This window comes from Aptenodytes forsteri, unplaced genomic scaffold (assembly GCF_000699145.1).
Source record: "Aptenodytes forsteri isolate BGI_AS27 unplaced genomic scaffold, ASM69914v1 Scaffold75, whole genome shotgun sequence".
Taxonomy (NCBI): domain Eukaryota; kingdom Metazoa; phylum Chordata; class Aves; order Sphenisciformes; family Spheniscidae; genus Aptenodytes; species Aptenodytes forsteri.
Window position 1 is genome coordinate 1946509 of NW_008794171.1, and position 12074 is coordinate 1958582.

At 43.3% G+C, this 12074-nt stretch overlaps 2 protein-coding genes across 2 annotated transcripts in view; both read left to right on the plus strand.

Moving 5' to 3' along the window:
• Positions 1–877: 877 nt before the first annotated feature.
• Positions 878–8403, plus strand: LOC103901482 (high affinity choline transporter 1). Its single transcript, XM_009282387.1, has 8 exons — positions 878–1055; positions 2092–2205; positions 3784–3939; positions 4433–4581; positions 5030–5173; positions 6171–6324; positions 7218–7435; positions 7882–8403. Exons 1-8 carry the CDS (start codon positions 878–880, stop codon positions 8401–8403), a joined length of 1635 nt encoding a protein of 544 aa, XP_009280662.1.
• A 2157-nt stretch (positions 8404–10560) lies between these two features.
• Positions 10561–12074, plus strand: part of VSTM5 (V-set and transmembrane domain containing 5) — a 23256-nt gene continuing 21742 nt past the window's right edge. The window contains exon 1 of the mRNA XM_009282398.1: positions 10561–10669. Within this exon, the coding sequence (XP_009280673.1) occupies positions 10561–10669 (109 nt within the window). The remainder of the gene's footprint in view (positions 10670–12074) is intronic.

Sequence of the window (12074 nt, forward strand, 5' to 3'; positions counted from 1 at the left end):
AAACAGGGCAGGTTTTACATAGAATTGGTTATGAAGAATCATACCTGGACAGATGAAAAACATTCACAGGGCAACTAAAAAGATATTGGTATGGCAACTCTATAATAAACGTAACTGACTTAATTCCTTAACACATATATGAGTTTTTCTCAGAATTATGTGTTTAAAGGGAGCTTCACAAAGTAGTTTAAAAAAGTCCTTATCTTTCCTGTAGTTTTAGTGCCGAGTCTAACAACACCTTGCTCTCTTGCCTGTTTCCAGCAGCGAAATGATAATGCACTTGCTTTGAATATCAGCATGCATCTCCTTCAGTTGGTCAGTGGTAAATCTTCTTTTACTGTTTCCTAGGTTTATTTTGATGATTATTGTGGGTTTAGTTCAGTCAACTTTAAACAGACAAATTCTTAGCCCTATCTTCTGCGTTAGCCTTGTGCCTAGAACCTAGAGAAATAGATTATTTTTATACCATTGCATATCAGACAAAATATAACATTTACCCTCCTTTAAGCCAAGCTAGTATTACCCCTCACATCAGTGCTCCATTGCTCTTATCAACACTAATTCCTACCCTCTTAATCTCTGCTCCCCAGAAAAATAAGATTGGATATCTTCTGAAGAAGGGGGAAGACTGAAGAATTGCCAGTAGTCCTCCAAAGACAGAGACTCTGCATCCAGTTCTCAAGACTTTTGGGTTTATGGCTCTGTTTTATACTGCATCTTTCCTTACAAAGTACAGCAAACTAATACTTAGCAGTTTCTTTACAAGGCGGCACTATTTTTTCTGATTTATTCCTTTTTTTTTTGATTGTGGGCTCCATCAAAGAATATTACAATCAAGCCGCTATTCCTCTCTATGCTCTAAATTAAGCAACAGAAAATGGCTCTAAATATACCAGGCTTAGTATCTCTGAGTGTGTTTTTTATGTTAACTTTAGCTACTGGAATTTGGGCTTCTTGGAAAAGCAAAAAGGACCAGCAGAACAGAAACCCAACTGAAATGGCCATAGTTGGAGGCAGGAATATAAATGTTTTCATTGGATTGTTTACTGCAACAGGTAAGTTTTCTTAAAGGACTTTTAAAAGTTCTTCTTAAAACACATGCATTACACAGATCTGGGGGACTTTTCTTTCAAAGCAGGTGAACTCCTTTAATGTCAGGGCAGATTTTACCTGAGTGTGGCTTTAAAGGAGTATGGTTTCATGAATCATTTTGGGACGGATTCTTCCAAACCTCTTCACACTGAGCAGAACCTAATGTTTATGTAGATTCTTTTAAATTAAAGAGATTAATTTAAGAGTTTAGTTAAGAGTTAAAGAGTTTAATTTAAGAGTGACTGAAGAATACGACACTTTCATTAAGGAGGACTGTGGTCACAATCTTGAACGAGTTTCTGTTATCCAGCATAACAGAAGAATTTTACTCCTGGAACAATCCAGTTCTGTGTGGAATAAATTGCTACTCGTGGCGAGCATTGGCCTCTCTCCTAAAGAGAAAATGTTTCCCCACAGACTGCTGCTCTCCACTTCCCTTTTCTCTCCTTGCTGCCTGGCATAATCTGAAATTTGCTTCCCTGCCCTGTTTTTTGTGAAGGCTTCCCCAAGCGGTATTTGCCTGGCTAAGACACTTAAGCCTGTGTTGTAGGTTTGTATTCTGACTGCAGTGTCTGCTTGCATTTTTTTTTCCTAATGTCTATTTTCTTAGACTGTGTAAGTGATGCTCATGAAGGATGGTCTATCAGTCATGGCAGAATAACAAAGGCAATTCTGTTTGCTCTAGCAAAAGTCTTCCACTGAGAAAAATGAAATTAAAAATGAGTATATTCAAATTGCCTCTAAATGTTTAAACATTGAGCTTTTCCATGCACCCATAGATATTCATTCTTGAACCTGGGAAATCATTTCGGGTGAGATACTAATACTGTTACCTGTACTCAGCAGCACATCTCACTATGGGAGAAAACTCTGGAAAGAAAATAGAAGTGTGATTAAATATTTGTATGAGAAAAAGGTTTACAAGCTCTCAGAGTGTTCTACAAGACTAGTTGAGAATATGTATCACAATTCTTACCTTTCCACCTTTCATGTTTACAGCGACCTGGGTTGGAGGAGCATATATCAATGGCACAGCTGAAATTGTCTACCTGCCTTCGAAAGGACTATTGTGGGTCCAGGCACCTGTGGGATTTGCTTTGTCCCTTGTTATTGGTAAATAATTCACGTAATCAGGACACATAAGCTTTAAAAAAAAATCATATGAGTATATTAAGATGTGTAACAGAGTACAGAGTACGTTTTAAAGGTGATTTTGTTTCTTCAGTCTCCCATAGATCCAGAAAAAGCATTTATAAAGTTATCCTCTAAACTGAAACATAAGAAATTGGGGTAGCTTGGAGCTAGTGTAGAGTTTTGCCTCCTTGGAGCAATTTATAGAACAAAAATCTTATCTGAGAACTTTAGAAGCATGTGGCTATGTTCATATTGCTTTTTTATCATGGTCTCTTATTCACAGACTATTGAGAGTATTGGTATCATTTTAATTTTTTCTTCAAAATTTCTGTGTGATGAAATACTACTATCTTAATTTTTCCACTAAAACGCATTTTTCTGAGTAGTCTCATCTCAGGATGAATTTGTAGTGCATCCAGCTTATCCCACGTTACAGCTGGTCACTATTTTGTTGAAACTAAGCTAAGTTCGCAGTGTCCTATATACCTAAGTTGCCATTTCTAACTCCAAGAATTATTGGACTCATGCTGAGGTTCAGCTGTCTTGCCAAGACCAAAGTTTCTTCCAGTCCACACTGAGTTATACCGTAAGTCTCTAGGGACACAGGAAGCAAGGAGACCTGTGCAGACCTTGCATAGGAATTTCTAAAAGAACAATAACCTTTATTCTCAAGTCAGAGAAAAGAGTCCAATTCATGTGAATATGAATCAGGCTTGGAAATATAGTGCCAGCATTTTTTATGTGAGTAATTCTTACTAATGAAATTGAGGAGTGCAGGTCTGATCCTGCAATCTTTACTCAGGTCAGTAGTGCCCAGACAAGCAGTCCTGTTGACTTCAGGGTTAGGCACAATACGTATTCTTTGGTTTTAATGAGACAGCTGTATGTCTGAAGTCTAATATTTAGATGAAGGCGGGTGGGACTCAGCTCAATGCATGGATTAAAACAATATAGTTCTGGGAAGAGACAATGAAGCCACCAAAATGAAAATGTAACCAGAAAAGGAATATATATCAACATGTTGCATCATGTGGTCAAGGACAAAAGTTTGTCTCTTTTTTAGCCAAATACGAGTCTTCAATGCCTCACTCTGCCTACTGACATTTTCCGCAGGAAGCATTTCAGAAAACTTTGTGTCTCAGGTTGGTAGGTCATTGGAGATGGAGAGGAGACTACACGTGGGTGTCCTCTGAGCTAAGTTCCTGTTACAGTCACACAGGTATCTTATGCCATTGGGGGTGCCCTAGGGGGTCCTACCTGGGCTCCAGTAGCCACTCCAGAAAGATGTAGGTCTGCCAAAAGTGGAGGGTCATATCTGTCAGCTGTAAGCAGATGTCCTTTATAACCTGGGACCTCTCAGGTGGATGAAACACCACATTTAGGCAAGCGAATTGAGGCCCCGGTGTCTGGTTGGCTGCATCATTCTCTAGGGACCATTATGTACGAATTCCACACTCACTATATGGGTCTGATACCCAAATACTGTAGTATTATTACTTTTTTTTCCTGGAATATAATACCTGTAAAATTCTACCAAAATGTCATCACTTCTGATAGGTGGTTTCTTCTTTGTAAATCCAATGAGATCCAAGAATTATGTGACAGTGATGGATCCCCTTCAAGAAACTTATGGGAATGTGATGGGAAGCTTACTCTTCATTCCACCACTGCTAGGAGAGGTGTTCTGGTTTGCAGCTATCCTCGCATCCCTAGGTAAACACTTACTTTGCTGTTATATTTGTTAAAGGCCATGTGGCACAACTATCAGAGTATAATACGCATTTGGGAATTGTGTTGGACTAAGCTGTGGAAAGTTGTGCTTCATACCTCCTTTTGTGAGAAGAACACAAGCATTTCTCATTTCTGGAAAATATGGGTTTGGGTTTAAAACAAATGGCAGTAGTATATATTCATGATATTATAATAGAAAGGTCTGGCAATATGAGTTAGTACCTTCCTCTTGCCTGTGGGAAAGCAGATGTAAAAAGCAAAGTGCCTTGGAAAAGGCCATGCAGCAAGGTAGCAGCAAGAGCAGAAAGGGAACATGGGCTCTCCTGAGTCCTCACTCTGCCCACTCTCTGTAGACCATGCACTTCTCATACAGTGTGGTGTGCTGGCATCAAGGGAATAACATATCCTTATTTATTCTGTATTCTGCATGTATGAAATCTGTCTTAAAATACTTGACCGCTGTCCTTGTCTGCAGGAGCAACAATGAGGGTCATCTTGGATATTGGAGGCTCTTTGGCTATCATCGTCTCAGCATGCACTGTCATACTCTACACTCTACTGGGAGGCCTCTACTCTGTTGCATACACAGATGTCATCCAGCTGGTTTTCATTACCCTCAGCCTGGCAAGTCCTGTGCATTTCTTTGTTACCAGTTTCCTAACTAAGGGAAAAAATCCTGCTCTTCTTTTCAGTATGTCTCAGACCAAAAATAACTCCACCAATACTAGCCCTTGCCCTACAGTTCCTCTTCAGGAGAACAGGCCTCCTGAAACATCTTACAGTCCTTATGCATTTCAGACAGTGCTCACAAAAGCTATTGGCCCTGCTGGGTGAACGCGGCTGCTCTGCTGAAGGCACCAATGGATCTGAATTACAGACTCATGTTTGTGATGATGCCATGAACCAGAAACATGTAGATTTAGAGTAAGGAAGGGGGAGAAAGGAAGACTCTTAGTCTGGGTTTAATCTTACGTAACTTTATGTTCTACATCTACCTTAATTCCAATATCTGAATAGGTTCTCCACGAACAAGGACCCTGGGGATGGTTAACTATTTCCGTTTCTATCCTAGTGGGTCTGTATCCCCTTTGCCCTGGTGAACTCTGCAACGGAAAGTATTTATTACACTGCAACTCATCAATCTTACCAAGACCCTTGGATTGGGAAGATAGAAAAACAGTATCTTGGAAGGTGGCTGGATGACTTCTTCTACCTGGTATGGAGTATTTCTTGGACAGGTGGTTGGGAGAAAGGATTGTGCAGGGACTTTCTGTCTGGAAAACTTGTGGGTTCTTCCAGCCACGAGTCCTACATTGCACAGTTGGCAGGGGAAGGATGATGAGTAAAACCTTCTCTCAGCCACTCTGCAGCACACTGAATGGAGTGGGGAGATCCAGGGCTCAGCTGTGGGAAGGAAAGAAGCAGTAGGGACACTCCATCCTTTACCCACATGAAGGAATCTACCTCTTGAGTAAGATCATCCAGGCAACTAGTTCCACTCCTGGCACCTGAATGAGGCATTTCCTACCTTTTGAGAGGTTGGTCATGCAGCCTCAATAGCGTGCTTTCACATAATTATGTAAAAATCCCTCTATTTGAAAAAAAAAAATTAAAATTACATGACTGCAGGTCATCAGCAAGCATGGTGCCATTGGCTCCACTGCACAACTCAAATTTTGAGCTACCAATATAGCCAAGACTACAGGAGGTTGTTATGCTCTTGCTAGACTGGTAATAGGGACACATCAAAGCTTGAGCTTGTTTGGTGAGGACAGAATCTTCAGATTTTATCTGATAAAATTTGTCTGCTAAGAAAGTGAAAATGGTGATTTTATTTTTAATTTTAGATTATACTCTAGCTAAGTTTGGGTAGATTTTTTACAAAAGTTGCATTCCTGAAAAACTTGTCTTCTCTTTTCCTTCCTCTGTGCCTGTTTCACTATGCCAAGCAACCTATTTTTCAGCTTTCTCAGTCTGCCAAACCATTAACCTGTTTTGATCAAAATTTCACATCCATCACAATGAAAACAAAGGAAAAGGACACCCTCAACCATCAGAGATATCATCCTCAATAGTTAAAGCTGGGCAACGTTTATGCGTCTGAAATGAGAGTTTTATAACAGTAAAGATTATCATCCATCTGAGTGGATGGATGATGCCCTACAGCAGGGAGCAGCCTGGTGGGTACCACTGGTAACATCTGAATGTTTCAGGTGCTTGGGAGCATCCCGTGGCAAACTTACTTCCAAAGAGTGCTCTCCGCTGCCTCGCCAGGACAGGCAAGGCTCATCTCCTACCTCTCTGGACTTGGGTGCTTTTCAATGGCCATCCCCTCTGTGCTCATTGGTGCAGTTGCAGCATCAACAGGTAAAACTAATTGTTTGTCTCTGAATAATTAACATGTTTTTGTCAAAGGTAATGAAAACGGGATCCAAAGAAGTCCTGATTTAGACTTCAAATAACCTAATCATGTGTACCTAAAAGCATAGCCCTGGCCACCAAGCTAGGTGGTCTGTACCAGAAATGTGGAGCCCTCTGAGGTTCAGTGCACAACTACCTAGAAACATTTAAACAGCCCCAAGACGTGTTTAAAGCCATTTCATTACGATGAAATGGCTTTTCATGGACCTTGTGTTGAGGAAAGATTAAGGCAGACCCCTTAAAACCCTGGATAATCCTATTTTCCAAGAAATCTTATGCTTGCTTCTGTTAATGCTTTCTGCATGTAAGGCCCAGCAATATTCCTACAGATTGTTAATAAGGTTCTGAAGAAAACCTGCTTGAAGGAATCAAGAAGTTCAGTCCTGTAAACTCACAGCCCCCGCCCAGGGGATCAGTCCTGTATTGGCTGTGAGCAAGGGTTAAAGAGCAGCCAGATCACTGAACATTTAAAGAAATCAGCTGAACTCATTAATTCATCTGTCACTAGGGGCATCAGAACAAAACTCCCTTCTCCTCACAAGCAGGGTCTAGAATGCTGACCTTTAACTGTCCCAGTTCTGGAAACATACGAAGCACAGCTATTTCTATAGATGCTACTGCAGAAAAGGAAAATCTTTGATCTAGTGAGAGCTGCAGCATGCTAAGGGGAATCACAAGAGACCATAAGAGAATCCAAAAAATTAATCCAAGTGCTAAAATACCGAGTGGGTCTCAGTCCTTAGCCCTGTTGTGACTGGTTCCTGTGGAAAGGCAGCTTCAAAGACAGCAGAAATGTCAATGAAGGATTTGTTGTGACTTTTCTTTGTTCTGTTTTAAAGACTGGAACCAGACAAGCTATGGTCTTCCAAGTCCACTTGAGAGAGGGGAATCGGCGATGATACTGCCACTTGTTTTACACTATCTCTGCCCAGCATACATCTCCATTGCTGGTTTGGGAGCCATTGCTGCTGCCACAATGTCCTCTGCAGATTCAGCTCTTCTCTCCGCTGGCTCCATGTTCGCTCACAACATCTACAGAAAAATCCTGAGGAAAAAGGTACTTGGTTACAGCATTCAATAGTTTTGGTGTCAGGAAAGATGCTTTTGTTTCAAGACCGTTTCAAATCCAGTCTGTGTAGTCTGCGATTAGAGGTCTGTCCTTCAGCTGCTGAACTGAGTTCTGGACCCAGCGCTTCAAACATAGGTCAGGGGTGTTCCTATCCTTGGTAGGGATACAAATACCTACACTGGTGAGCTTTGCTCTTTATAAAATGACTAGTATAAAATTTGGACTAGGATATTAATGGAAACAGCATAAAACCATGACCCTTAAAATTACAGAGGGCAGCTCCATCTCCAGGAGTGCCTGCCTCGGGCGGCTGCTGGTGGCAAGCACTGCCTGAAAGCAGTGAGGGCTTGGTGAGAACCAGCCCACGGCACGGCAGAGCTGGTCACCCCGCCAGTAAACGCCGTGTCTGTAATGTTACAATCTCTGTTTTACAGGCTACGGAGATGGAGGTCTTATGGGCCATGAGGACCTCCATGCTGGTGTTTGGGGCCGGGGCTGCCGGTCTGGCTTTTTACTCCAGCTCTATCTATGACCTCTGGTTCCTCAGCGGGGAGCTGGTGTACGCCCTGCTCTTCCCGCAGCTCTGCTGCGCCCTTTTCGTTCCCAGCACCAACACCTATGGCTCGGCTGCCGGCTTCTTGGTTGGGCTCCTCCTGAGGCTGCTGGCAGGGGAGCCTGCCCTGAGCATCCCCCCCGTCATCTGTTACCCAGCCTGTTCCCTGGTGAATGGGACCTACAGCCAGCTCTTCCCCTTTAAAATATTCACCATACTTCTCACCTTGGGGACAATCGTTGCTGTTTCATACCTGGCTGCGGTTTTGTTTCAGAGAAACCTCCTTCCCCGCAGGTGGGATGTTTGCAATATCATGGGGGGAACTGGCACCCTCATCCCCCTGCAGCAGATGGAGAAACAGATGGGTTCACCAACGGTTGCACTAGAAGAGAATCATGATTAAATGTGGGGCCTCATTTGAAAGGTCACGGTGCATTCAGCCATTAAGAGTATGGCACAAACAGCACCGCTCTTCCCTTTGCTTTCTCCCGTAAGGAATTATTTAAAGTCCTCACAAAGTAATAAAGACACCCTCTGTTCATCCAAGGAGAATGTGTAAGCTTGAAGTTTGCAATGATTAAAGGCACGTGGTGATGGAGCACAATCTTGTGGTGGTGACCACGGGGCACCTCGGGCCCCAGCAGTGTTTGCTTCGGGGTGCCCCTGGTACCCCACCCGAAAGCAAGGCTACAAATCACACTCCAACATTTATGGCATTCTCAAGTCACATACTTTTCTCACCACAAAGGAGACAAATTAGTGTTTAATAGATTGGGTATTCTTGATTAAAAAAGAAGGGAGCAAACCTGTTCCTATTACCACAGCTAGAGTTTTAACATAATCATCAAATGGGAGCGCATCAAACCTATAAAAACACAGATTACTGAGTGCAGTGCAACCACCACAGCAGTCCAGCAGTAATATCAGTTCTGCACCATTCTTTGTAAGCTTTACAAAGCTTTCCTTGATACCGCAAAAGCTTTTGCATATGCCTCTCCCCAGACGTGGTCTCAGGCCACGCAGCCAGTCTGCTGCCACATAGCTGAGAAGACATCCCCTCTCATATGACCTGGTAAGGCAGAAGCAGATGAGCAAGATGAAGCAACAGCCCTTAATTACTGGATAAGAAAGTTTTACATAGCCACTATTTACAAAAACTCAACCAGCTGGAAAAATGGAGGTGCCAGAGAGACTCTTGAATGAGTCTTCTCTAAAACACCTGGTTAAATCACTCGTGTGAAGGTGTTACCCAAGCACAGCAGTGGGATGGTGTGGGACACATACACAAACTGGTGTGTGAGAACTCAGAGGACTATGATGACAGAAAGGTGCTGGAATCTGATCCTGAACCTGCCTGCAGGGACGTGAAATCCTGAGGGCAAGATCCCAAAAGATTCAAGCCCCCAGGTCTGTACAGAAAAGCCCCTGATACCTTGTTGGCATAAATTCTCAATGGGTCAGAAGAAAAGCAACCCAGCTAACTAGTGAGTTTGGCCTCTAGCCTGAAGTCTGATGGACCAAGACCATCCCACAGTGGCATGGGTCATTAAGATGGGAGCTGAAATAAAGATTCAGAAGGATCCTGCAGTGATGGCTCACAGAAGGCTGTCATTTTATACTTCCCTCTGCAGCTGTGCAGTGGCTCACCAGGGGTCAGTCGCAATCCACCCACAACAGCCAGCAGGAACTGCACTCTGGGCAGCCCCTCGCCACAAAACCTTTACAAAGTGGTTGTGGGAGCTGCTGTGCGTGGAAACACCTGGCACTGTTGGAGGGAAGATATTTACTGACATATCCAAAATACCCCAAGGCACAGCAACCCTGACAGCCAACTGAGCTGTCGAGGGTGAAAACAATATGCTGCTCGGTGAATTGCTTCCAGCACGTGCTGAACACCCCACTGTGCATGCACAAGGCGAGAAACTCTGCTGGTGCCACCATGCACGGCTGCAGCAAGCTCAGCAAGGAGCCATGTGTCACTCTGAACTGTACCAAGGCAAGTGCAGTGGCTCAGGAGGAGGACTGGCAGCCCTAAGCTCTTGATATGGCTTTGATGACTCTGCTCCCTATGGGGAGCATCCATCTCCCTTAAAATACCCATCCTCAGCAAGGTGGAGATTCTGCTCCTCATCAGAAAAATATCACACAACTTCATGCTTTGCCCTAGCATTAGTAAACACCTGGGCACACTTAACTTCCCATGCATAGCAGTCCTGTTGATATCTTTTGTTAAACCAAGACCAGAAATTCTTTCCTGTATCTCTAGAGACTGTCATGAAATATTAATTATAACGTGTCTAGAAAAGGGAAAAAAAACTGTTTTGAAAATTAAAAGCATTACCATTAACTATGGCCCTAGGCAGTCACCCACTGAAGTCTTTCATACCCCAGTGATTTGAGTGGGAGCATGTGAGGTCATGCTTAGCTAAGGGAGACACTAAAGCTATCGTTACCATAGCACCAAAAGAACAGGGCTGCTGTTGTTAAATCTTAGTTACGGTATGCTGATCCAAGCATACTCCCCTGAAAGATTTAGGGATGACCTAGTTTGGGGACCTGTATGGCCCTCTGTGTGGAGCAGACCAAAGCTGGCATAGTGCACTTGCACAAGGGCACAGACCTGCTGCACGGCCCAGATGAGAGTGAAACTCCAGTGTCCTCATGTCAAGGTCAGCATCCCACTCACCGACCATCCCACCTAGTGGCTCTGAAAGGCGAATGACTACATCTGGAGATATCTTTTCTCCACGCCACTGTGCCCAACTTCTCCTGCTGTTCCCCTGCAGAGTCATGAAGTTTGATATTAAAGCCTTTCCGTGCTCACACGCTTGGCCTGGCGGGCAGTGGATCCACAGCTTCCTGAGACAGCATTGAAGGACAGCACTCTGGGGTAGGACATTGCTGAAGAGCGTCACCACCACCGTCACATCACCACCCAGCATCACCGCAGAAAACTCCCAGTGACTTCAAATAGGAAATTCTTAGCACTGTAAGGGGTATCTGGCATACTCATCAGAGACACTTTGCCCTTACAAAGCTTCTCTGAATTTCATACCACTAAAACACGCTTTGCTTCGTGTGGAGAGACGAAAATGGCAAAGATACAATTACTGTAACTCTCCTGAATGTTTACCATTTTCCATCCTTATATGACTCCCTCCTCAGAACATCCCCCAGCAAGCTTAAAAAGAAAACATTCATCAAGGTCAGGCAAAGTTTTGAAAGCAATTATCTGCAAGTAAAATAAATATAAAAGCAATTCTAGCCTATACTTAATGACAAAATGCCTAGTTGTTCCAGCCCAGCACACCCAAAGTCCTTGAGGTGTTGCCAGCACAGGGGATAATGACCCAGCTCCCATGAAATCATTCCTCTCACAGGTTACTGCCTCCAGTTCAGTATTCCTTTTTTTTTCCTTGCCCCCTCTTTATGAAAAAATTGCTCAAGCACCGGAGGGTCCCAATTTACCCCTCCACTTGTGGATTTAACTCCTTTACCTCCTCAATGTGTCCATGCCAATGACTGTACAGTTCCAGTTTTCATTAACTTTTCCCAGCCTAGACAGCTGCTACCTGTTTCTGGCATTTTTGAGGTTAGTAATACCCTATCTGTCATGTCTAATTTAAAAAAAAAAAAAACCAACAAACATGTAATTTGGGAAGCCTTTGGTTTGCAGTGAGTTCTCAGCATCTCATCAGATCCTCACCAGGCATCTTTGGGTGTCTGGTTTACGTAGATGAGAAAAATAGGAACATAACATTTCTGAAGGGAAATCTACATCTCTTCCCCTTCTCACTTATGCTAATTTTTAGGATTTCCGAAATGTGTCCTCACTGGAATGACAGCTGGCATCCAGCAAGAAAGCAAAGAAACACTCGCAGGTTTGCCAGACATTTCTAGCACTGTGTCCTGGTTTCGGCAGGGATAGAGTTAATTTCCTTCCTAGTAGCTGGTACAGTGCTGTGTTTTGGATTTAGGGTGAGAACAATGTTGATAACACACCGATGTTTTAGTTGTTGCCAAGTAGTGCTTACACTAGTCAAGGACTTTTCAGCTTCCCATGCTCTACCGACT